General features: G+C 40.7%; 3 protein-coding genes across 5 annotated transcripts in view; 2 read left to right on the top strand and 1 right to left on the bottom strand.

Moving 5' to 3' along the window:
• The first annotated feature begins 35 nt into the window (after positions 1-35).
• dclre1c (DNA cross-link repair 1C, PSO2 homolog (S. cerevisiae)) lies at positions 36-7,618 on the top strand. 2 transcript variants are annotated; one of them, XM_046378829.1, is made up of 16 exons: positions 36-171; positions 295-387; positions 547-598; positions 1,031-1,115; positions 1,424-1,483; positions 1,847-1,902; positions 2,143-2,244; positions 2,747-2,819; positions 3,077-3,217; positions 3,343-3,444; positions 3,664-3,800; positions 3,938-3,992; positions 4,285-4,373; positions 4,542-4,636; positions 5,362-5,448; positions 5,535-7,618. In XM_046378829.1, the coding sequence occupies exons 2-16, from the start codon at positions 300-302 to the stop codon at positions 6,305-6,307; spliced, it is 1,995 nt and encodes a 664-aa protein (XP_046234785.1). In that variant the 5' UTR covers positions 36-171; positions 295-299; the 3' UTR covers positions 6,308-7,618. The 2 variants fall into 2 exon arrangements, with proteins under 2 accessions (XP_046234785.1, XP_046234783.1); XM_046378827.1 differs by lacking the exon at positions 36-171 and having other exon boundaries at positions 180-387.
• A 1-nt stretch (position 7,619) lies between these two features.
• On the bottom strand, positions 7,620-12,110 carry LOC124053572 (overexpressed in colon carcinoma 1 protein homolog). Its single transcript, XM_046378846.1, has 6 exons — positions 11,995-12,110; positions 11,158-11,179; positions 10,956-10,991; positions 10,732-10,808; positions 9,217-9,283; positions 7,620-8,266 (listed from the first exon to the last, which is right to left on the bottom strand). Exons 1-5 carry the CDS (start codon positions 12,059-12,061, stop codon positions 9,228-9,230), a joined length of 258 nt encoding a protein of 85 aa, XP_046234802.1. The 5' UTR covers positions 12,062-12,110; the 3' UTR covers positions 7,620-8,266; positions 9,217-9,227.
• lamb1b (laminin, beta 1b) overlaps positions 12,037-24,677 on the top strand; it is a 25,350-nt gene continuing 12,709 nt past the window's right edge. The window contains exons 1-9 of one of the 2 annotated variants that reach the window (XM_046378825.1): positions 12,037-12,172; positions 16,580-16,752; positions 19,074-19,209; positions 21,129-21,202; positions 21,793-21,981; positions 22,128-22,191; positions 23,003-23,205; positions 23,650-23,770; positions 24,016-24,204. In XM_046378825.1, the coding sequence (XP_046234781.1) occupies positions 19,110-19,209; positions 21,129-21,202; positions 21,793-21,981; positions 22,128-22,191; positions 23,003-23,205; positions 23,650-23,770; positions 24,016-24,204 (940 nt within the window). In that variant the 5' untranslated portion in view covers positions 12,037-12,172; positions 16,580-16,752; positions 19,074-19,109. Of the gene's footprint in view, positions 12,173-15,996; positions 16,115-16,579; positions 16,753-19,073; positions 19,210-21,128; positions 21,203-21,792; positions 21,982-22,127; positions 22,192-23,002; positions 23,206-23,649; positions 23,771-24,015; positions 24,205-24,677 lie in introns of those variants that run through there. The other variant, XM_046378826.1, reaches the window with a different exon arrangement.

Raw genomic sequence — 24,677 nt, 5'->3', positions numbered from 1 at the left:
TTTGGAAAATGAAGGAAGCATAGAAACTAACTGGTAACACAACCTTGAAAAGTAGTTACATTGGTTACAGTAGAGAATGCCGAATATAAATAGACGATAGATGGCGGCAATATCCACTAAATGCACCTGGATCGCTGTAAAATAGACGAAGAAGAAGACGAACTGAAATTGGTGGGCGGGACAAACAAACACCGGCGATGTTAACAAGATATATTCTCTCCGTTGGAAACGACGTTTAATTGATTTCAGACAGTGTGTCCAAAAGGTTCCGCGTAAAAATGAGTTCATTTGCAGGTCGAATGAAGGAGTATCCCACAATTTCTCTGGACCGGTTCGACCGTGAGAACTTACATGCCCGGGCATATTTCCTCTCCCACTGTCACAAAGGTGAGCCTGGTTGTTAGCTAGCATCGCCATCCCCGTATATGTTGGACTTGAATGGCAGTATTAAGTTAGTATTAAACAGCTCACAGAGTCTTGTACTAGCATATTATGACAGTTTTTCCTGGTGGTCATCTGTCTGATCTTTGTCGTCCCTTTAAACAGATCACATGAAAGGATTGAAAGGACCAGTACTGAAGAGGAAACTTCAGCTCAGGTGAAGACAGTTTTGGTCTTTGGGCAAAGTTTAATTGGAATTCTAAGAGGGGACAGCAATTTTTATTTTTGCAGGTCTGAAGGAGCGCGTTCATTCATGATGGCGTTAATGTTTATGCTGAAAAATAAGACAACAAGCTTTTAAACTATAGAACAGAAACCAGACAGATAGTTCTGAGTAATGAATTAATGAGACACATAATCAGGGCCTTGAAAGTTACAATGTTTTCTAATTATTAAAACACATAACACATGTAAACGTGGCTAAACAGACAGCTGTAATTTTCTCTCAAGAGCTGTGGGGCTTGAAGCATCTGCTTCGGTTACGTGTGAGTCAGTCCAGCTGTAATTGCAGTAATACTCATATACTAACCTTCTTCTTTCACTATGTGTGTTTCTGCCAGCCTGATACTGTTTTCTCATTCACTTTCAGCCGCACAGTCAGGCTGTACTGCTCCTTTGTGACCAAAGAACTTCTGCTGAGCAATCCCAAGTATTCTTTCTGGGAGGAGTACATTGTAAGTCCCCTCGATTATTGCCGGTGTGTGTCTGGAGAGGATGTTGAATGCCTGTGATAATCAGGAGTAGTCACTTAACAACAGACAAGATGTATTAGCTTGCTTCCTTATTTATTTGTTTGTTTGTTTGGACTTGCCATGCTTCCAGGAGTAGTTTTTGGCTTTTGCAAAACCTTTCATTTCTTATGGCTGCTTTGCTGCCTGGTATTTTGTTCCAGCAAGGCTGTTGGAAGTGGAATTAGAGGTTCTGTCATTTCCATGAATTTCAGTGATCTTTTGTTTTTCTTGTGATGAATGATCTCTTTTAGGTTCCCTTAGAACTGGAGAGTCCAACACAGATTTCTCTGGTTGATGAAGCATCTGGAGAGGTAAAAATCAAAGTTTTCTTCCTTTTTGCAAAGTTTGATCTTCAACAAAATAGCCAGACGTGTAGATTTGGCTTGTCAGTTGCATAATTTTAAGTTGCTGTTGTAGTGGTTTCTTTTCTTCCTTTGAATAAGTAACCAACAACGGGTACGTAGGGATCAAACTCTGACTCTGACATCATTACATAACCTTTTTTTTTGATTAGAATGAGTTAATCTACTGTATGTTGCGCAAATAATATGGTTTCTTTACATGAAACAAATTCATCTTGGATATAGAATAGATTATGTTGAAAATGCAGTTTCCTTCAGCATGTCCTTCTGACTGATTTCTTATAACCATGTTGTCTGGTGTTTGTTTGACAGAAGGAAGACATTGTCGTCACGTTGCTTCCTGCAGGCCACTGTCCCGGCTCTGTTATGTATGTCCTGATTTTCTTTGTTTATACATGCTGCTGCAATGCTAAATGCAAGAAAATGAACCACTCATCACAGTATAACACATGACCAAGATATACCAAGATTCCGATAAGGGAAATACACAGTATATTGAAAAAAGATCATATGCTCTTGTGAAACTTTTTACCTTTTTTTTGTCTTCTTTAAAAAATAGTGAAGACTGCTTAATACAAAAAGCCAGAAATAGTTGTGTCTGTGTGTAGGTTCCTGTTTGAAGGTTCTCAGGGAAACGTGTTGTATACAGGAGACTTCAGGTTGGCCACCGGAGACGCCTCGAGAATAGAACATCTGCACTCCGGCAGCAGGTTGGGCCTAATGAACATCTGTACTGTGATCCCTCTCATTATGCCTGTCAACAGCAAAAGAAGTTCTGGAAAACCAGACTGTGAATGTTTAGGACTTTGATCGTCTCTTCAGAGAAGTCAGCGATTACTGGACTTAACATGTACAGAATCAAATCACAAGTCACAAAATACTTTTACACGAACGTAAATCTACTTCTAATCTTTCTGAATTGGCCTACCAGACACTACCACCCTCTGACCTCTAAAGGTCATACCAAACCAACCAGTTAGTTCTTGTCCTCAATGTCTTTTCTCTTGTTCAAAACAAAAGAAAACAACTCTGGTAAAGCATGAATTTCACCTTCCTTATTGCTTGTGTAAGTAGGTTTTTGAGCGATGCCTCTTTATTGCCCCATTACTGCCTCTTGAGGCCAGAGAGTCAAAAACACCCACTGCCACTCTTGGTTAGTGAGAGTTACAGTTTATGTAGCTGATGCTGTTTTTTTTCTTGTTTCACATTCAGAGTGAAGGATATTCAGAGTGTTTATCTGGACTCAACTTTCTATGACCCACGATTCTACCGAATTCCTACTCGGGTAAGTTTTTGGAATGGGAACAGGGTTCAGTGGTTGTGGCACAGTCATAATATTAGGCAATATATAGTCTAACAATCAAAGTTTTGGAATATAGCAGCACATGCTTACAGCTGGAGTGGTTGAAAAATGAATGAAATCAAGTTTGGTGATTTTCCCAAACTCTATAAACCAAATTGTGATTCAAGACAGCTCTGCGATTGTGAACAAATATCTATGGGTATGGATTTTGGACTGTCCGTCCGTGTGTGTGTGTGTAGGAGGTCTGTCTGAATGGCATCTTGGAGCTTGTTAGAGACTGGATCAGTCAGAGTTCTTATCACGTTGTGTGGCTCAACTGCAAAGCTGCATATGGATATGAATACCTGTTTACCAACCTGGGAGAGGAGTTCAACACACAGGTAACACACACACACACACGCACACTAAATGTCCTAACATGTGCACATCCAAACATTGTGTTTAAACTTCTCCTACAAAAGCACAATTCAATGTTTCCATATTTTTTTGTTTGATTTTACTTAAGATTCACGTCAATAGTCTGACGATGTTCAAGAAGATGCCGGAGATCCTGAGCTACATGACAACTGACCGCAGGACGCAGATCCACGCCTGTCGACACCCTAAGGTCCCGCTTTCTGTTTCTCTCATAATTGATGATATTTTATTATTTTGTCCAGATCCAAGAAAGTTGAAATGTTTTTGTCCAAGTGTTAAGACTGAGTTACCAGTACATTTATTCCGCCAAATTCTGAAAACACAGTGGTTGTTTGATCATACAACTCTGGCATCTGGACTAGGGTCATTTGTCATTTAATTAATTTATTCCCAATTTGTGTGTGTGTAGGAAGATGAGTTTTTCCAAGGCAGCAGGCTGCCGTGTGGCTGCACAGCCTCTGACGGGACTCCTCTTCGTATAATTAGCATCAAACCGTCCACCATGTGGTTCGGAGAGCGAATGAAGAAAACCAAAGTGATAATAAAGTAAGAACAGATTCAAATGTCTCAGAATTTGTGACAATACTCGCCCCTGTCAGGGTCTGATTGGGTCTTTTGTTGTGTTCTTTACCCTTGAGGTAGAATTATAGTACAAATCACGTGCATTTTTGTTGTTTTCCCAGGACAGGGGCCAGTTCCTTCAGAGCCTGCTTCAGTTTCCACTCCTCCTACTCTGAGGTACTTCAAATGGTCAAACCAGACTTATGGGATGTGGACTTATGTGGTTAGACATCGACCCTGTATTAGTTTGTTACATACATGAGTGTAACAGAAGCTTTTATTGAGAATCAGTTCTGCTGTTTCAGTGTTCTTCATGTCTGATTTAACTGATGCAATGTATTTATGAACATAAAACTCAGAAAATGATGTTCTGTAATGGTACCATCTTTTTTCACTCCCTCCTTCCTCAACTCATTTTTGAATTTTAAATACACACATTGATGCTCACAGCGCTTCTCCATGATTTCAGCTTAAAGACTTCCTGTCCTACCTCCGGCCAGTCAACGTCTACCCCAATGTTATTCCTATTGGTCGGACGCTGAGTGAGGTTACACAGATGTGAGTTCAGTTTTTATTTTATTTTGATTAATTAAACCTGCAAAACAACATTTCCCAGTATGTTTATTTTTATTCGCATTATTTTATTTGGTCCTATGGCAAAATGTTCTCTTGTCAAATTGTGTTAAAGTGACTATGACGTTTGTTATTGACGTGTTGTTTGAACAGGTTGAAGCTGATGTGCAGGACACAGTCTGATCAAGCATTTATATACAAACCTCTGGGAGTCCTCAAACGCACCATGGTGGAACGACCTACATACGGTGAGACACACACACACACACACACACACACACACACACAGAGTGCCATAACAGGTGCTCTGCACATCAACACATCTGTGTCTGCCTCTGTAGCTGTGATGCTTATTTACACCAGCTAATGTCTGCTGTATGTGTAGCAATAATCACTATGAACGACCAGGCAACAGGCTACGTCCTACAGGAAACCCATCACGCTTTGATCCTCACAATAACCTAAAAAAGTCTATGCTAGAAAATGATTTCAGTATACTGCAATAATGTAAAAAACAATTCCCATGTAAAAGAAAATTTCTGTTTTTACTGATCCAAAAATTCAACATCAACATCAAACAGCATTTGCAAACTTTTTGAAACTGTTTTTCTGTTTATTTAGTTTAAACTTTTTTTAAATTAGAACTTAGGAGATCGGTTTACAAGTCACATAGAGAAGTGCTGCCTTTTCAGCACCTTCTAACAATTTGTTGACTTAATGTATTGTGAACATGGAATACCAGGAATACGTTGTTCATTTAATGAACTACTTCCCACTTAGCTGAATTGCAATTGTTGTCTTTTGTATCAATATTCAGTAGGCTTAAAGATGGTACTTGGCATTAAAATGTTTTGACATTGAGTGAGTATTTAATTTCAGTGATTATTTTAGGAGTCGATATTTGGCTTGTAATTAATGATCAATATCAGCCTTGCGTGTTAACAAACTTTAATTAAAGTATCAACTGTCTCAGATTCAGACAGCGATGATGAGCTGTTTGACAGGCTGGACCTGGTGCCAGTGAGGAAGAAGATGGGGATGAACTGGGAAATAGAAAATGGTGAGCAAATATTTTAAGTTCTTTTTATTTGTTGTGTTCTTTATTGTACTAAACCGTTAATGTACCTTTTGATCTGTTGATCTCAGTGAAAGCTCAGAGTCCTCAGAATATGGCGCCCCCTGTGTCCGTGGAGGAGTCTTTACCTCTGACCGTCACAGACACGCAGCCTGTCGGGCACAACTATGTGGACTGCACCGAGTCTAATGATGAGGAGGAAGATGATGAAGTTGAGAAGGAGGAGGAAGGGAATAAGGGAAAGGGGGATACAAAGCTGATGAACAGGGAGACAAAGGAAAGTGAGAAGAATAAAGAAACTGAGAAAAATGCGACTGAAGTAGAAGGACACGGTTCCTCTAATCCTCCAAAATGGGAGGATTTCTTCACTACGGAGACACTGACTGACAGCCAAAACAGCCTCAACAGCCGATCCTGCTGCTCTTTCGCGAGCCCCTCCACCTCCAAAATGACTGGCTCACAGACCCCAGAACTGTTTAGTGAAGAAGAAGAAGAAGAAACCCCTAACAATGACGAAAACCTCTGTCTGACCCTTTCTGCCTCTCTGTCAAACCATTCCTCCCAGAATCAGGACTCATATTTGTCTGACACCTTGATTGTCAGACCAGAGCAGGGGGAGTGGGAACAAGGAGACTTGGGGACCAATCCTGCATCTCAGGAGGAGGAGAGCAACGACCAAAACGTCCAGCCAGAGCTGGAGCAGCTCTCCGAGTCTCAGACGTCGTCTGACTTTGATATTCCCTGCACACCAGAGTCCAAGGCGCCACGACCTGACGAACTGTCGCAGTTGTACAGGAAGCTGGCGGCAGCAGAGGAACTTGACGTCAGAAAGGGTCCACAGTAAGATGTTAGGCTGTGGACAACTTGGAAAATGGGCAAGATTTAATGCCCTCACAATGCAAATCGGTACAACATGAAAGTGAGAGTCATGATGTATTCAGACTGTGAGCATCTGTTGCCGTGTTGATGCATTTTTTGGCAGCTCATAGTGCTGTAAATTCTGAGTTGACCAACATGATGCTGCATATTAATGGCCAGCGAGGTGGTAAACCCTGCCATGTTTCCCGATACCCAAGTTTAGGAGTTGTGATATGTTGCATGAAATGAATGCAGTATGTAAAAGAATCAAAAACCAGGACAAAAGTCAAATCCTGGACATGTTTGATTTGGTTTCTATCATATTAAGTATTTACCATTAAAAATGACTACCTGAATGCAAACAGCTGTTAAATCCGGTCACATGACAATTTATCAATTTTCCAAGTTGACAAGGACTTAATAAGTGCAGTTTTTTGTGCTTATGCAGATTCCCAGAGACTTAAACATTGTTTTCTTAAAGTTTTGTAATCATTAATTCTTAGACTCAACACAATACAGGACTGGCGAGTCATATATTAAATGTCTTGGATCATCTCTGTAGAAGTTTAAATGTTACTGATGGTGTTGCTCACAGTCTGAATACATTGTGACCTCATCTATATGTGCGATAAACACGTAATCTATAATATCTCACATGCCTCACACGGGACACCGTTCCTCCAGCTTCAGTCGAACCTCCAACCACACAAACCTCTGTATGTAAAGCAACACATACACACAGTTCATTCCAATGCACTTGAAGTTCACCTGTGGCCTACATGTATCAGTACACCTGTACGCTTCGCAACTGACTTCTTCCTTTTTTGTTGGCAGTTTGTGGTTTGTCCTACTAAACACCTCTTCTTGGTGGTGAAAAGGAGTAAGTCATGTTAATTTACTTTTGTATGAAGTGCAATTATTAGTATTTAATTTCAAATTAAGAGCATTTGTAAGTATCTTAAGTTAAGATGAGAATAGCATACTAATGAAAACATCTTCACATATTCAGCCTTGTAACAGAAAATGGCGCAAAGAAATAAAAGATTTTCTATGCACACAAAAGGCTTATTTCTCCCAAAATTTGTTCACAAATTTCTTAAAAATCTGTGTCAGTGTGGGGCTGCTCCTGTGCCAAGATACTCCATCCATCTGACAGGTGTAGCATATCATGTGCTGATTAAACAGCATTATTACTGCATTAGAGTAAGCGAACTGTGGTGGATTCCAGAGCAACTGCTGCCCGAGGGAAAGTGTAATTGTTACTCTTTGTTTCCATTTATTGAAATTAAAGTTTATTTGGCTGAATTTGAACAGAGTTTGCATCATAGGCAGTGTCAAAGCACCAGGCAAAATAATCAGCTGGAAACTGTAGTTGTAGTTTAGGAAACATTACGCAAAACAAATTTACCCTTTAATGTTTTTTGCATGTCATCCTAATTTATATTCACCATTTACATACCTTAAATTAGTAGACTACATTTCACCCTCACAGAGGAGAGCTGCAGCCCAGCTTCAGTCTCCCTATCTGCCATTTTGTGCTAATTATGATACACATTCACTGTAACACCTGCTGCTGGCACTTGATTGAGCAGCTGCACAAGGTGCAGCAAGCTGCTTAGGCCAAATGAAGCGTGCCCAGTGGAATCCTCCATGGGTTGGAGCAAAAACCTGCAGCCTCTTCATGCAAAAAGCCTTTGTGTCCCTTTCATAAGGCTCAGTCCAGGCTGACATGTGCTTCCGTAAAAGCACAAAAGTCTAAAACTCCTCAGTCAGTTAAACCAGGTGGAGCAGATCCCATTAAAGTCCTTTGGAGGGATGCTGAGAGAGGAGATTGGCTCCACTGGGTGCTGCCGTTTCCCATTTGAGACTCGGTGGCTTCCTGATGACAACACTGAGGACCAGACAAGGCCTGGAAGCTTTCTGCCAAATTACTCTTCTGTAGCACCTTCAGGTTCACAGAGAGACATGGAAGACAGCAGTGCAATTAATTTCCTGGAATTAGATTAAGTGGTTGAAACTGAAACGTAAGAACTTTAAAGCAGTGCATGATAAGTAGCCTATTAGTAGAACAAAATACCCAGGAGATTAGGTGCAATATTGAATAAACGCACTGCATAATTACAGTTACTGTAATTATCTCATGTCACATCTCATGTACATTGCAAGAAGATTTTGTTCCTGAGGAATAAAGCTGCATACACCTTATTTATTTTGAAGTAAGCAAGTTCAGCGCCACCAGCAGGTCAGTGAAGTTGTCACTTATCCAGTGAAATATCTAAACCTGCATTAGACTGCACTCATTCGTGGTGGCCAGAAAAGTTCATCTCTCAACAGGTCAAATTTGGTTTTTGACCAAATACCTGCGAAACTAATGACAATCCCATCAGTTTCAGCTGGACTGTTACAACATACTGAACTAAGGGCAATTAAAGGGCAATTGCCATGTTTTTTCCTGCTTTTTAATTTGTTGTTTAACTTTACCTCTGACTGTTCATGGAAAATTTGTCCTAGCTGTCTCAAATCGCTGATATTGAGCTGAGATTGGCACTTTGTCTCCCCATAGGTATTGTGATTAACAATAATCACTTTAGAGGAAAAATACATAATCTTATATATTTGTGACTATGGAGATCACATGAAAGTAAAGCAACAGACTCCACAGTATTAAGGCTGTTCTTCAGGTACATATGTTAAAAACAGAATTTTCCTTTAACCTCTGAGGAGATTATTATTGTCGACTGTGACATATTGGACTCATGCAAGTGGACTCTCATGCCATGAAGGATAATGGTAGGGTTCTTTAAACGCTGACATTATCACAGCTCTCATTAATGAAAAGGCAGAGAGAAGCTGGAGGAGGTCGTGACACACAAACACACAGGAACAAGCACAGACCTGGCTCTTCATTAAAGTCCTTTCCCCCACAGCGGCTTCCTGAGGGACGCCGAGTCTCCCTCAGTCTCTGTGGAGGACAGTTTCATTAATTAGCGTCAAATATTAAATTTAATTTACTTGTAGCACTTATAAAACATAAAGCGCATACACATTCCTGTCGTGCATACGTGCACGTACACAATGCTAATGTCAGAAATAATAATATAAAAAAAACATAAACACATGCAGTGATAGTCAGTGTTTTCACTCTCTCTCCCATGCTCTCATGACCCTGGAGACTCAACAGGAAATTGAGGCTATGTGTGTGTGTGTGTGTGTGTGTGTGTGTGTGTGTGTGTGTGATAGAGAGTGAGGGGATGTTATCAGGAACTGCGTTATGTAGTAGTACACCCTCATGTAAGCTTGGTGCCTCAATCACACCACATGTAGAGAGTAAACACATGTACTAAAAAACTGAATTAAGTCATTTCCAAAGGAGCTCCTATTCACCATGGCAACAGGTAAATACATAATACAGCCTCCATTTTAATCCAGTGCGATCCAATAATGTCGATGTTTCCAAACGTAAACTTCTGGATTAAGTTATTAATTAATTAATTAATTAATATGTTCTAATACGTGCTATAGAGATATCAGACAGCTGCCATTTTGTGCCAGTGGCCATTCGTGGTACTGCAGCCAAAAAACTCCCCTGTGCGCCCCCCAAAATGTTTTGTCATTGATTGTTTTTTTTTTTACACACGTCTGTAAAGCTGTCACTTATTACTCTTTCTATTATGCAGTTTTTTAAAAAACGAAATCTTAAAAACATCTCAGTAAATAATCATGCTAAATATGAATGAAGGTTGTGGGGTTTTGTTTTGTTTTGTTTTTGAGGCGGAACCATTTCTGTACCGCAGCAAACACACCTGGGATGCTTTTTAGGTTCGCACACGCCCACTTGGATGCGTACACGAGCGCCTCTTACAACGGACAAGCCTAGCAAACAGGTAAGCTGATAATATTAATAATAAAAGTAATATTCTGCAGCTCGGGACACTATTATAAGCTTTTTTTGGTTGCTTTACCCACAGGAATAAGATAAATATTGGATACATTGCATATTATTCGATCTATTCCACTGAATGAATTGCAAATAATGTAGAGCCACGTGTTGTAGTCGAAAAATACTCCTTTATTTTCTTGTCAGACGCATTTTTCTGCTAATATAGAAATGATTTCTGCACCGCCCACCCTGTCCACCCCATTGAAAATTGCCCAGTTCTGCCACTGATGTGTGCAGAAGTCTGGGCATGTAAACTCACACTGTGGCCCTGGTCGTGTTTTTGATAGCTGGTGGAAACTGGACAAGAAAGGCAGCTGCACCGAGCTGAGTCTCGAACCCAGGACCTTCTAGCTGTGAGGCTGCAGTGATAACCACTGCTAGGAAAGTAATCATTATGTCCTCCAGACTGAAGAAAACAACATGGAAAATCTATGTGTGTGTGTGTGTGTGTGTGTGTGTGTGTGTGTTACCTCTGAGTGATCCTATCTGTACTTGAGGAATGTTGCTCAGGTCCGAGGGAAAACCCACATACACACCTCCATAGTTCCTATACACGCAAACACACGTACACATGAAGGTCCCATCAGTCAACACACGTGCACAAATGCCGTTCGTGCTTATTTTATACAAGTAATTTGTATATGATATAAATAAATGTATATATAATACATGGACAGATAGAGGAGTGACTCACTTCCATTTGTCGTCCTCTGGCGCAGACTCGTCTGATCTGTCAACACACACATGCACACACATTAAAACTGGCTGTGTGGGTACTGACATCAGAGAAAGGTCAAATCAGCACTGACATGTTTTAACATCACAAGAAATGGTCTTCTTTGTGTGTGTGTGTGTCTGAGTGAGAGAGAGAGATAAAAGATGTAAAATTGACTTACACCTTTGAAGGCTCAGCTCGACCTGAGGTCACAAACAGATGGATGAATAACACGAATGTAACTTCCTGTTGACTCAGCTGAATTTACAATCTGCAACGTCTACATTTAAAAACGTCGCTTCGCTGTTATCGACTTCTGACTACAGCAACAAGCAAACCAATAAAAAACAAACAGAAACGCCATGAATACACCACTGCTGCTCAGTTTTTGTACTTGTATGTATGAATGTATGAATTTGAGGTACTTTACCTCAGTATTTTCTTCTTTATGCTTTATGCTTATGCTTTATACTTCTACTCCACTACAGTTCAAAGGGAAATATTGTGTTGTTTTCTCCACTGCTCAACTTAATTTTATTTTGACACAACCATGCAGCCCAAAAGGCTTCACATGGCAAAACTGAAACCCCACAGGCAAAAAATTAAAAAAACTAAAATTCAGAAGAAAATTCAAACAAAACAAAGACAGAATAGACAAATGAAACCTCAAAAATACATTTCCCTGTTCTCAGATCTGTCGGACAGCACAGCAGTGTACTGGACTCCTCAATATTTAATGTTGCAAAGGCTGTTTAAGATCAGAAATGGTTCAGTGCAGTGTAAAATGTCTGCTGTGTAAAATATGAAACAGGTAGGAGTGCAATATGATCAATGTGCTTATGCTCCATATCATCTGCTTCTGACTTTAACTGCGATGTATTTTGTAAAAAAATAAAACAACAACATAATGTGACAGCAAAAGTTAACAAAATATCAAAACTTGAAATCTCATATTCATCATCATCTGCTCTTATTTTTTATATGCTACTTGATGACTCAGGAAAACTCTGTTTCTCACCTGCAGAGCTGCTGCTGCTGTTGGTGGTGGTGGTGGTGGCGGCTGGTGAGGAATTCCCACATCCCATCTCTCACCTGACTATAAAACCTCAGAGGAAGAAGAAAGAAGGAGCAAACGAATGAGGAACGAGAAGAAATAAAGAACAAGGACTGACAGAAAAATAAGGAGGGAGGAGGAGGTGACTGAACACGTCTTTCCTTTTTCTTTTTCTTTTCTTCTCGCTTACTCTGTGTACCTCCTCAACATGGAGGGAGGATTAAAATGACGGAAAGAAAAGAGGAGGAGGAGGGGGAGGGAGGAGAAAGAGAGAGGAATGGAGGAAACAGCAAGAAAGAGAGAGAGAGTGAGAGGAAAAGTGTGTTCACCCCTGCTGTTGAGGGAGCACAGCCACTTTTCTGTGTGTGTGTGTGTGTGTGTGTGTGTCTTGCGCTTTGCACAATTTGAAGGAAGCGGATCAAAGTTCTCTAGAATCGATTTAATTGGTGCATTCCTGCCCAAATACAGCAGAGGTGGACTTATGGACTCTTCTGGGATGGGGGATGATAGTGGGACAGAAGACCCATTTTGGGGTGGGGGTGGCGGAGTTCACTCTATTATTGTTTTTTTTTAATTAAAAGTTTCAGTGGAGCTAAAGGAAACCAAACTTCATACTCAGAATCAGCTTTTGCTGGCCACGTATGTGTGCAGATGCAAGAAATCTGACTCTGGTTAGATGCTGTCAGTTCCAAGAATTCTTCACGGGAGGAAATATAATATCAAAGCAAGATAAAAAGATAAAGAAGAACAATTATGGGTAAACATAAACTATTAAGTATGTACAAATTGGTGGGAAAAAAAACGTTCAAGCCGGAGAGAATCTGCTGAAAATCAAATAAAGTGTGTTTCTGGTTTCGCTGTAGGAAGACCACAGTTTGAACTGTGTCACCAGGCAACTTCCCAAACCCTGTGAGAGCACAAATTCCCATGTGTGACGGCGCCAGAACAGAGATGGATATCCAGCAATAAACTGTTAGCTCATTTATGATGCAGTTTGCACATAAAACGTGAAAATAAAGACACTTCTGAAATGAAGTGGTGGATGAATCCCGACTGATTCTGGATTGGCCAAAACAACATGAATATTTGAGAATGAAACGATTCTGTATGCAGTTTGTGCATTGTGACTCTTAACACATGGCGTACAATATTCTGAGATTTCTTTTTAAATGCCTGCTGAAAGTGACATCATATAGCTATAAAAAGTCAGTATGGGACCAGACAAACTGACTCTGACTGGTTTCAGAATTAAGCACACAGCAGTAAATCCCAAACTGTCCACATTTTCACAGATCAGATTACTGTGAGATGTCAAAACAAACAGACTCTTTAGCTTTTACACGTATTGTTTTAAGGTGAAGGATGTATCACCAAGTCCTGCTTGCTTTATTCTTGGTTGACACGGCAAGACTGCATGTTGACTCCTTCGTCTTTCTCTTCAAAACGAATGTTATTGGTGGGACTGATGCAGACGTGGGAAGTCGAAAGTGGGAAACGTGTCATTATCGAGCTCCCTCACGCCTCCATTGAGGTGATTATATATATATATTTTTTTTTTTGCCTTCACAGGTTTTAATCAGTAAAGGTGACATAACACTGGTATGATTTTTAAAATAAACTTATATAAATTCTGTAATTGGTCTGAAAATGTCAGCTTCAGAGACACCAGGCTGGTTGTTTATCCCATTAGACATTTTTCTGTAAAATTTTGTCATAATTAGCACATAAATGTTTCATTCTGAGTCAAAGCTGTGGACCAACTAACTGACTAATACTGCAGTTCAGAGAGCAGTATACCTCTGCTGTGGCTAAAAATGCTTTTCCTGTGATCAGAATATGATTTACATTTTTAGATTTTGTTATAGAACTCTAAGAGCAACTTCAAATGGCAAAACGATCCAAAAAGCATGGAATTCACTACATTCACTACCATTCACTACAGTGCTCCAGCTAAGGTAATCAGCTTTATGTCTTAATTTAATGGAATTTTGCAGATTCTCATCTGTGATTGGTTGATAATAAAAGACTTTGTGTTTTGGTTCGACTGCGGGAGATGAAAAACCTGCGTCAGAGCAGAAAAATTAAAAGACTCCATTTGTTCTTACTCAGAAGTACTTCTTATTTCCCTCTTTCCCTGTTTCTTTTGCGCTGAAACTTAAAATGACTCATGCCACCCCCACACATGCATGACACACACATGAACACACACACACACACACACAGAGGCCAGCAACAACTCCAGCTCTCTGCTAAATCCACCTCAATTACCGGGTAAAGCAAAGTGCCTTTCACAATATAATTGATTGTTCAGAGCGTTTCCAGCAGGAAGTGAAAATGACTTCTGGCCTCATGCTGAGGGTTTTTCATCAAACGCACTTTCAATACGCTGAGCCTTCACAGAACAGAAAAGTTTTGAGTGATACGTCTGATGTTTGTTCACTGGTTGCAGTTAGAAAGATTTAACAATAAGATTTTGAGACGCAAATCTAAACACTCCTGGCAACATATCTAATTCTCACATGAAAATGTCTCTGACATGAAAAATAACCTTGTAGTGTCATAAATGTTCTTTATCTTCTGTATTTAGGCACATTAATGATGGCTTTTCCACGCCTGAAGTGTCTTTAAATCAAATGTGGGTCCATTTGCATGCAGTGTTTATTGTCATGACTGTCTTTTTTCCTTTCAGAGACCAGTGGTAGAAGAAATATTTAGATCCTTCACTTAAAGTATCAGTACCACACCATGAAATACTCCATTAAGTGTGAAAGTAAGCAAAAGTATTCAAGTATTTTCAGCAAAATGTTCTTAAAGTATGAAAAACAGAAGTAGTCATCGTGTCGAAAAGTAGTGTTTGACTATTATGTACGATGTTTTTGAATCAATTACTGCTGAATTAATCTTTATGTTGTGTTTGGCTGCTGCTGATTCAACATCTTCCCATTTTCTCTTAAGTCAACTTTTCATGGGCTCAGAAAAACATCCCTTGCTATATATATCTGTCCTGCTCTCTCTCAAATAAAGAAACAAATGGCATCATTATTATTTAAAAAAATAAATAAGAATAATAACTGGAAACAGCTTTTTTGTGAAGTAAAGAATAAGTGGAAATTAACAAACATGGATAGAAAATTTGAAGCAACCTTACACAGTGTGAGCTGTCTGTTTAAAGCTGTGGTTCCTCATTAAGAACACACAGAGGCAGTGTTGTCTTATTTATCTCTACATACCGTGTTATTAGCTGGTTGATCATCAGAGTGCGGCTGCAGGAATCAGATTTAATAAAAACTGTCACAATCAAGATGTACTGCAGTAAAAGCTATGAAATGAAATTGTTTTCTCCAAAGTTGCTCAAAGCACAGCTGAAATTCTCAAACAATAACATAAATCATCACATCACTGTGCAACTTCTTCTTCTGAGTCTGTATGACAAAGGAAGCTTAAGTTGTCCAATAATAGTTAGCAAATTTAGACTTAGCCACTAGTTGACACAGAAATACCAAAAACATGTTTGTGGAAATTTAGAAATTCTGTTGCCATTACACATCTTTACCACCAGAGGGCACTGGCATTGTAGTAATAAAGGTATGGCTTTGTCATAAGCTTAAGTTTGGATGATTGATTGGACAAAAGGGCTCTGAAGAAAATTGTGATGAGTGTTTTTCATCATTTCTGACTTTTCTTTTTAAACAAAAAAAATCCTTAATTAATCCAGGAATCAACAGAATAATAGCAAACCTTAGTACGGTCTACACACAGTGCACTTTAAACTTAAATATTAATGTAATGTATGTGAACCATTTTACCATGCTTTAATATGCTTATAATACATATCTAAGTCATAAGTTAGTTGCCTTCATCCGGTTATCAGTGGCACTATCCACACCTCATACAGCTCGTATCCTTCGGCTGGCACTGTCCACATGCCATAGAAAACTCACTTCTGCAAGAAAACTCCCTCTGACTGTGACTTTACGCTTCATACGCATCACACACGCTCACATCAACATCACCATCACAAGACGAGCTGTCAATGTCCCTCACTCGGATATGTCGCTCATAATCCTCGTTATAACAACTCTGGGTGAGTTTTTTATTTACATTTTAATAATGTTTTCTATGTGAGAACCGCCAGCTCACTGGGCGGAATTTCATCTTCTGCGTCTGCCAAATTTGTTGGCTCTCAAGCAGCAACAACAACACATGTAATGTAATGAAAGCCATATGCAAACTATGTTTCACTGACTTCTCAGACATTATGTGAAGAAAGAAGAGCAAAGGCGGCTGCGGTAAAGTTTGACAGAACTGTAAACTTGCTGCGCACGCCCCCATCACTGCGCGTACAGATAGAATCCATGTGATTTTAATTTACATGAACTGACCGCAAACTTTCTCAGCTCCTGGCTTTTACAATTACAATCAAATGAAGGCAGGTTGAACTGCGTTTGCGAGAAGATTACCTGATTTTTTATTTTCTCTGGTTCAAGAAACCAGTCTTGGTCTGGCTTTAGTGGGTCACCTCACTGACAGCGTTTGTTCCTCCCCGCAGCCCTGTGCTGTCCCGTTGGGGCACAGCTGCCGGAGTTTGCGGACGTTTGCACCGAGGGCAGCTGCTACCCCGCCACAGGTGACCTGCTGATCGGCCGGGCGCACAAACTCACCGCCTCGTCCACCTGCGGCCTGAAGCGGCCCGAGCGCTTCTGCATCGTCGGACATCTGGAGGTAAGAAAAAAGCTGCTGCTGTATGAAGAACAAGCAGAGGAGACTGAGCTTGCAGGCCAGTAAAGTAACTTGGGATATCATGTGTGAGCTGTGGCAGATTTTTTTTTTTTTTTGTTAAGCACCAAAGTGTAGGCCAAAAATACAGATAAGTTTTTTTTGTACCTGCTGTCTGATTTCTCAGGATTCCGCCCATATAAATATGTGCTCCGAGTCTTTATTGAACGATCAAGACAAAGCATGAAATTCAAAGAAACTGAATGACATGTCGATTGATCTTGAACCCTGATTAGATGATTTGAAGAGATTTGGTGACTGCTTTATTGGTTTATTGGCTCTGTAGGTTCCCTGCCCGTGTAAGGATAATCTTATTGTTTGATACAACAGCCAGTTTGAAGCAAGTGAGAAAGTTTGTTCAGGATCTTCTTGTGTTATTTTTGATTTAGTTGTCGAGTGCAATCAAGCAGACTAAACTACTGCAACTTCATTTTGTTTAAATAACTCTGCTGCTCAACACTGGCTTTGATTTAATAAAAGTACCTAATAAGAAACATCACATTTGTCGTGCTTCCTGTAATGTGTTGGGGAAATGAACAGAAAGTGGGTCACTACTGTATCCTTTACAGAATTCATTAAAGTGACATCAAATGTAGCAGCATGTCAGCCTTGTACAGGACGTCTTTATGGCAGTAACTTATTGCTTATGAATTATTGCAAGAGAAAAGGGTCAGTTATCGTCAGTCCTGAATCACTCATTATATTCAAGAGATGGAAACTGATGTAAAATATAATGAGAATTAATTCAACTCTCAAAATCAGCTTGATTTAAATTCAGTTTCTTTGAGTTTTGTAATAACACAAGCAGAGATCCCCTCTGGGTCTGGGCTGCAGATCACCATCGGTTAATGTGTGGATTGTTCTCTCGATTAATTGTTCTTTAGGATATCACAAAATGGTGAAAAATTCCCGTCTAAGTAACAGCCCAAAACACAAAAGATATAGTTAGGTGTCCGGTAAGAAAAAGCATCACATTGGGGAAGCTTGAGCCATCAAATTTTGTGGAAAATGACTCAAATTAACTGATTGTCAGAATAGTTGCAGATTAATTGTTTCTTAGTCAGCTAAGCAACCAGCTAATAGCTTGAGCTTCGCATCATTCAGATAACATTGTGTGTGTGCGTGAGACAGAGACAGCATGCACATGTACAGTATCTTCTGCTTGCTGTCTTGTTGTGTGGGAGTTCAGACATTCCTCTTCACAATAAAAGCGCTGTGTGCCTCACAATCACTTCCCTGTGTGCCTGTGGTGCGGGGGGCGAGGTACGGGATATTCTCTCTTTATCAAACTCCCTTCAGCAAGTTCACGGTGTGAATGGGGTCCTTATGAGATTGCGGACGTACTGTGGGGCCTTTCTGGGCTTCCTGAGGATGAGCACAGTCCTCAAGAATGAGCTGCAGATGAAGTAGAGGGAAGAAGTGAGCCTCAAGTAGCTGACATTTTTTCTACAAAACGCTGCTGAGTGGAACCAATTAGCTAAACTCTGCTCCCATTTCAACACAGGCATAGTTGGCAGGGTCTTGGTGAAATTGAGAAACTTGTGGTGCTTGTTGATGTGATGCAGTACAGTGAGATTTAAGAGTGTACATGTGTGTGAGAACCCGAGTGTATGCCAAGCCATCTGGCGTGTAGACAACCCCTGCTGACAAATGCAGTGAAGACATTATCAAACAGATGCTGATGTTGGGCGATAAGGTCTGTCTCACCATTAGTACTCCAGTTCATCCCAAAGGCGTTGGTTGTTATTCCTACACACCAAACTGGGGAAACTATTTGCTTTGTGTACAGTGCTTTGCCATGTTGAGACAGCAAATGGCTGTTGAATTAATAGGTCAGAATCATGAGAACATAGAGACATTATTAGTCCATCAAATACTACGGTCTGCACTTGCACTCAATCCATTAGAGGATCAACTGAAAATTAATTGTTGAAATCATTTTTTGAGCAAAAGGATTTGCTGCATGTCTTTGAAGAAAGAAACTGAAAGTCTTTGGGCTTTGGATGACTTTTTTTGGACCAAAATAGCAATTTGTAAGACATCAGAATAGGCTCTGGGAAATTCTGAGTACTTGCAACTCTAGTTGGCTCTATGCACTCTTACATTTGTGTTGTATTGTATCTGCTGTGCTTGGGTGGTAGCATAAATTTCAAAATTTTGGTGAATAAAATGAAAAACTATCGGCATGACTGGGTTCAGAGTTTAGAGTTGGTTTTTGTTCTCTAATATGGATGAACTGACCCACTAACACTCTCTGTGTCCATCAGGAGGAGAAGAAATGTTTTGTGTGCGACTCCAGGCAGATGTACCACGAGGATGTCAACCCCGTCAGCCACACCATCGAGAATGTGGTCACCACCTTCGCCCACAACCGCCTCAAAACCTGGTGGCAGTCGGAGAACGGTGAGAGACAGAAATCATATGAGAGAAAGACCAAAAAAAGTGTTCTTGAATGAAAGAGACTGAATTCCTGCGTGTGAACGCTCAGTGAGACTGTTCTCATGGGAACTGAACTCAGTAATGACTAGACAGGAGATCACAGAGCCTCACGCTGCAGCCAATCACAGCAGGTTTAGGGGGTGGGGCTTACAGGTGTGCAGACGAGAACAGGTGTGTGGATAGGAAGCAGATGTGTGTCATCACTTGAACACACACAGGCCTTTAAAGTTGGGAAAAGAGCAAGTGTGTAATGAGGCAGTGAGAATGAGAAACATTAATTCACCTTGAAGCCAGGTATATAAGCATAAAAGCTATTTATTTTTATTTTTAGTGGGCCAATCACATGTCACATTCAATTGAAGAACGCTTGCAATGATTGGCTGTGAGCAACACCTTACAAATAGGGTTTTTTTTCTAGATCTGGGTACAAAGAAAAGATTGAATGCAGGTATTGTTTGACTGGAGAAGTATCAATATTACTTGATATTGGGTTAATTTGATCAATACCCAGCTCGGCTCACAGCCTTATTTGGCTTTCATAGAGCTGTGACTCACATCCACTGTAGGTGAAAAAGTCCTGATATGAAAACAGGCACGTTGTGTTTGGCCTATTTCAATCCTGGCTGATGCTAAACACTAATCTTGATCATCTTGATCAACAGGCCAGCACACATCTCAGTTACATGAATTATGTCTTGTTTCAATGTACAACATGTGCATCACGTCATTCTCAATTTAAGCCCTGATAAAGAAATCACATTACACAAAGTTCCCATACAAACAAACCCTGCCCTCATTGCCCCCACGTTCATGCATCTCGTGCTCATCACACACACTGTTAATTCAGTGTGGTGGGAATTTTTCCGAGGTGTTAGTCATGGATGGAGCCACAGCCAACAGTGCAGATGGCTTTGAAACAGCAGGAAGCTGCAGACACACACAATGGTCTTGCATGGGATTTCCTAATTCCCTCGCAGTAGTCCTCCACTTCCTTCTTGGCTCTACAAGTTGTTTGTTCCAGCTGCTGTTCAATTCAAATTTATCTCAATTTTAAGTGGGGATCGCTGAATTAAAACGAGTTGCAGCACACAAACAATTTCTTCTCTTAGAGATTAGTTGTAATAAATATGTACACCCAGCAAAGACCAGGCTCTGCTTAGCCAACTGAACTAGCTAACTGACAGAACCTAGCTAGTTAATACACTGCTTGTTTTGATCAAGACTAGCAGTGAAAGATGTAATGGGATATAGAAAACATAACATTAAGCCAGTAACATTAATGACCAAATAATGTTGATGAGGTAGCACCTACACTGTGCACAACTAACTGAACAAGCTAACCAAACAAGGATTCAAGAAACTTTATTGTCATTTATGTAGCCAGTAACCTTAATAACAGAATAACTTAGGATAGGTTGCATTCACACTATGTACCCACAACACAGCTAACTGAATAAGTCCATTGACACGTCAGCCTGCTAATGTCAATCAGAATGATTTTAAATGGGAAGATTTTGAATTACAATTCACCCAAAACAAAATATTCTTCAATTTCCACAGCACAGCTAACTGAACAAGCTAACTGACATGTTAGCTTGCAAATGTATGGGAGTATTTATTTAGAGCTGGTGCAACACAGTCTACAACTGGAGCCTTGATTGATTAGATTCTTTTGTAGGCATGGCCGGAAAGTCAACCCACTCAGCTGCATAAACAAATGCAGAAAGTGTCTGTAAATATTTAAAAAAAAAAGTTTAAATGTATGAGAAAACCTGTCTGGGGTTTACTGAAAGCTCCAGTGAGTTCTTTTCTGAATGAAAATGAGTCCCGAAAGAGAATTAATTGTTAATTTCCTGTGCGACTGCGTTTCCTTTCACCTGCAGGTGTGGAGAACGTGACCATCCAGCTGGACCTGGAGGCCGAGTTTCATTTCACACACCTTATCATGACCTTCAAGGTGCCTGTTCTCTCTCACTCTCACAAACAGACACATATTTCATACAAATACTCTCACACTCACGGCACAGAGATAAACACAGCGTAAGACATCTGTGGTGGAGGAATGTGGAAACTCGTTTTGGTCTCTGGAGAATGGTGGGAAGAGAAGAAGGAGGGAGAGGAGGATGAGTTCAGAGCTGTGCAGTAAAAATCATTGCTATCACATGGTTCGGCCATGAGGGTGGCCAGCTGGATTCCTGCCTTTCACTGACAATGTAGCTCTACATCATTTTCAAAATACACACTCAGAGACCCACTTTCCATGAGCGTCCTGTCCCATCCTGTTTTGGGATTAGATGTCAGGAAAGATCCACACCTCTAACGGTCTCCACCCTTTCAGTAATATCATCACTTTATATTCAGGATATGTTTATTATTATTGCATCCATAATATTTGATGATGATGTCAATATTTTGACATCTGAGAGTACAAGAGTAGAGTACAAAAACAATTATGGTATAAATATAGTGTTGCCTGATAAGCAGGCAGTAATGATCACAGTGACATCACAGTTTCTGTTTTTTTTTTCTGTCCGTCTGTACAAACAGACGTTTCGACCGGCTGCAATGGTGATCGAGCGGTCCATGGACTTTGGGAAGACGTGGCAGGTTTATCGTTACTTTGCCTACGACTGCAAGTCGTCCTTCCCCAGCGTGTCCTCTGGGCCGTTGGCAAAAGTGGATGAAATCATCTGCGACTCTCGTTACTCAGACATTGAGCCATCCACGGAGGGAGAGGTGAGCCTGCGTTTGGTTCTTTATTACGACACGGGTTTACTTTTTTGAAAGGTTTTCTGTTCATAAGAGTGTCTGCGTTATGTAGGATATATATTTATGAATGGATAGCCTGTGGGCTCAGAGAAGTCCCTTTTATTCTCTTTTAGGTGATATTTCGGGTGCTGGACCCTGCGTTTGAGATTGAGGACCCATACAGCCTGAGGATACAGAGTAAGCTGCTATACAATTTTCACAAAATGATGCTTTTTTTGGCAGCTTTACAAACTATGATTGTCGTGTTGGCATGGTATAGATTAGAGGTTTGCAGCCTCTTTGGCTTGTGAATGCCTTAGAATAAAGCAATGTCAAGCAATGTCACACACAGGTTTGTGTTTTTTGTCTGCTGTCTGATTCTCTTGCGTAGTCTGAATTTGAGTTGGTGAAAAAGAAATCTTGTATATATGCAGTGAGTCTGCATCTATCTTGCAAAAATTCCATTAAATTAGATTAAAAAATAAAACCACTAATGGCACTTAAACACATCACGTGGGTTTACCTGAGACTGACCTCTGACCTCTCTGGAGTGGGGCTAAAGGAAAGACAAAGAGAAGCAGCCAGTGAACTGAGTACAGGATTCAGATGAGATTCAGTAACTTTGACTCATTTGTAGTTCAGGTAACAGCTACGTGGAGCAGACTTGGCGGGCTCAGATGTCTGTCAGGAAGAGCACTGCGGGGAATTTCTCATGTGGAAGCGACTCGGTCTTTGTACACTCGCTCAGACACACTCACACACACACACGCAGGGGCCTCATGTTAAGTATGTGGCGAATGCTGTGGGTGTGTGAAGTGCAGCAGCGACATCCTTGAGGTCTTGAAACTCGCACCATAACCTACTGCACCTTGTGTGGTTTGCCTTGTGAAAAAATGAATGAGAAACACTGAACTTGCAACTTCGACTGGTTAAATAAAATTGTAAAAAGATCTGCATGAGTGTGTGTTACACTCTCTAACCTCCTGCATGTGTGTGTGTGTGTGTACAGACATGTTGAAGATCACTAACCTCCGGATGAAGTTCTTGAAGATCCACACGCTCGGGGACAACCTGCTCGACTCCCGCGACGAGGTGACGGAGAAGTACTACTACTCCCTCTACGACATGGTTGTCCGCGGCAACTGCTTCTGCTATGGCCATGCCTCCGAGTGCGCCCCGATCGACGGAGCACCGACTGGAGCTGAGGGCATGGTACATCGACCGCACGCTCACAGACAACTGATGAAAGATCAGATTAGATTAGATTTTAATGAATCTAAAACAATGTGCAGTGTGAGTGTTACAAAAGTGAGAGTTGAGTTGAGATAGAAACCTTGTGATCGGAAAGAGCAGTTAATAAAACAGTCTTCCCCACTTAAAAGCTGTTGTGGAGCTTTTAGACGCATCACACGGTCTTCCTCAGCAGATGGGAGTCATGTATAAGTATAAATATTCAAATTTCCCTTTACTCTGAGCTATCTTGAGTAAAAATTTTTTACACATTTCTAGATTAAATTGCTATTTTTGTCAAGGGAGATTGGTGGCTTTGAAGAGAAGATAGATGGATGCAGCAGGTTCAGCTACTAAAAAGTGGAGCTGCAGCGGACTGGCATTTAGGTCCCAATGTTAATTTATTTTGTGTGTGTGTGTGTGTAGGTCCACGGGCGCTGTGTATGTAATCACAACACGGAGGGACTAAACTGTGAACGCTGTAAAGACTTTTACCATGATTTGCCTTGGAAACCTGCAGAGGGACGAAACACCAATGCATGCAAAAGTAAGAACGCAGACAGAAACTCACACCTCTTTCAGTTTTTCTGGCTGACGGTTTGATGAAAAGATGAATTTGATGAAAGAAAATTGAGAGCATAATCGGCAGATTAATAATGAAAACAGTACTTAGTTGTTAATATATAGTTTTGCAAGAGTAAATTCTGTGATACTCTTCTGAAAATTAACTAAAATGTAAATTTTTAAAAGAGGGACCACCAGTAAATCCCAGTTTTCCTCCTCCTTTCTCAGGGTGTGAGTGTAACCATCACTCCACATCCTGTCACTTCGACCTGGCCGTGTACATGACGACCAGCAACGTGAGCGGAGGCGTGTGCGAGGACTGTCAGCACAACACGGTGGGCCGACAGTGCGAGCAGTGTGCGCCCTTCTACTACCAGCACCCGAGCCGAGACCTGAGGGACCCCAACATCTGCGAGCGTATGTCACCTCTACGTAACCCCTGACCCCTGAGCGTTTCTCACCGCGTCGTTCCACTTTATGGTCCGCTCCACTCGTTACACAAACAGTCCGTTAAAACGCATGTCCGTGTCCTCCTCCGAGATGTTTTCCTGAGTAGACAAGCACCATCTGGAGCTCCACTCACTCACTGTGATGAAGCCTTTGAAGAGAAAAGCAGAACGTAGCTGTTGTAGCATCATGATTGTAATTACCTACTAAGTACTGGGTGCAAGTGGAAGTAATGCTGTAAAATGAAGTGCAGCCTCCTCGTCTCTTTTCCTCCGTGCAAGACTCGTCTTTTAAATTACACACTGGTTTTGCAGGTTTGCTTTTCATTATCTTGTCCGTTCTCACACATGTTACATCTTACTGGGCCACCAGTGTTATTATGAGATAATCTACTGCTATTTTTATCTCTTTATTTTTTATGTAAAGAGATTCTTTCTCCAGAG

Source organism: Scatophagus argus, chromosome 22 (assembly GCF_020382885.2).
Source record: "Scatophagus argus isolate fScaArg1 chromosome 22, fScaArg1.pri, whole genome shotgun sequence".
Classification (NCBI taxonomy): Eukaryota; Metazoa; Chordata; class Actinopteri; family Scatophagidae; genus Scatophagus; species Scatophagus argus.
The sequence above is the reverse complement of the archived record's forward strand: the minus strand, read 5'-3'. Positions and strand labels throughout refer to the sequence as shown.

Excerpts from the sequence above, each read along its gene's own strand:
- LOC124053572 (XM_046378846.1), bottom strand. The coding sequence starts at position 12,061 with ATGGGATGTGGGAATTCCTCACCAGCCGCCACCACCACCACCACCAAC. Across the intron at positions 10,992-11,157 it reads CGAGCTGAGCCTTCAAAGGT|ATCAGACGAGTCTGCGCCAG; the intron begins GTAAGTCAATTT and ends GTGTGTTGACAG. Across the intron at positions 9,284-10,731 it reads ACAGATAGGATCACTCAGAG|AGACTGAGGGAGACTCGGCG; the intron begins GTAACACACACA and ends TGTCCTCCACAG.
- dclre1c (XM_046378827.1), top strand. The coding sequence starts at position 279 with ATGAGTTCATTTGCAGGTCGAATGAAGGAGTATCCCACAATTTCTCTG. Across the intron at positions 1,116-1,423 it reads CTTTCTGGGAGGAGTACATT|GTTCCCTTAGAACTGGAGAG; the intron begins GTAAGTCCCCTC and ends GATCTCTTTTAG. Across the intron at positions 5,449-5,534 it reads GAACTGGGAAATAGAAAATG|TGAAAGCTCAGAGTCCTCAG; the intron begins GTGAGCAAATAT and ends TGTTGATCTCAG.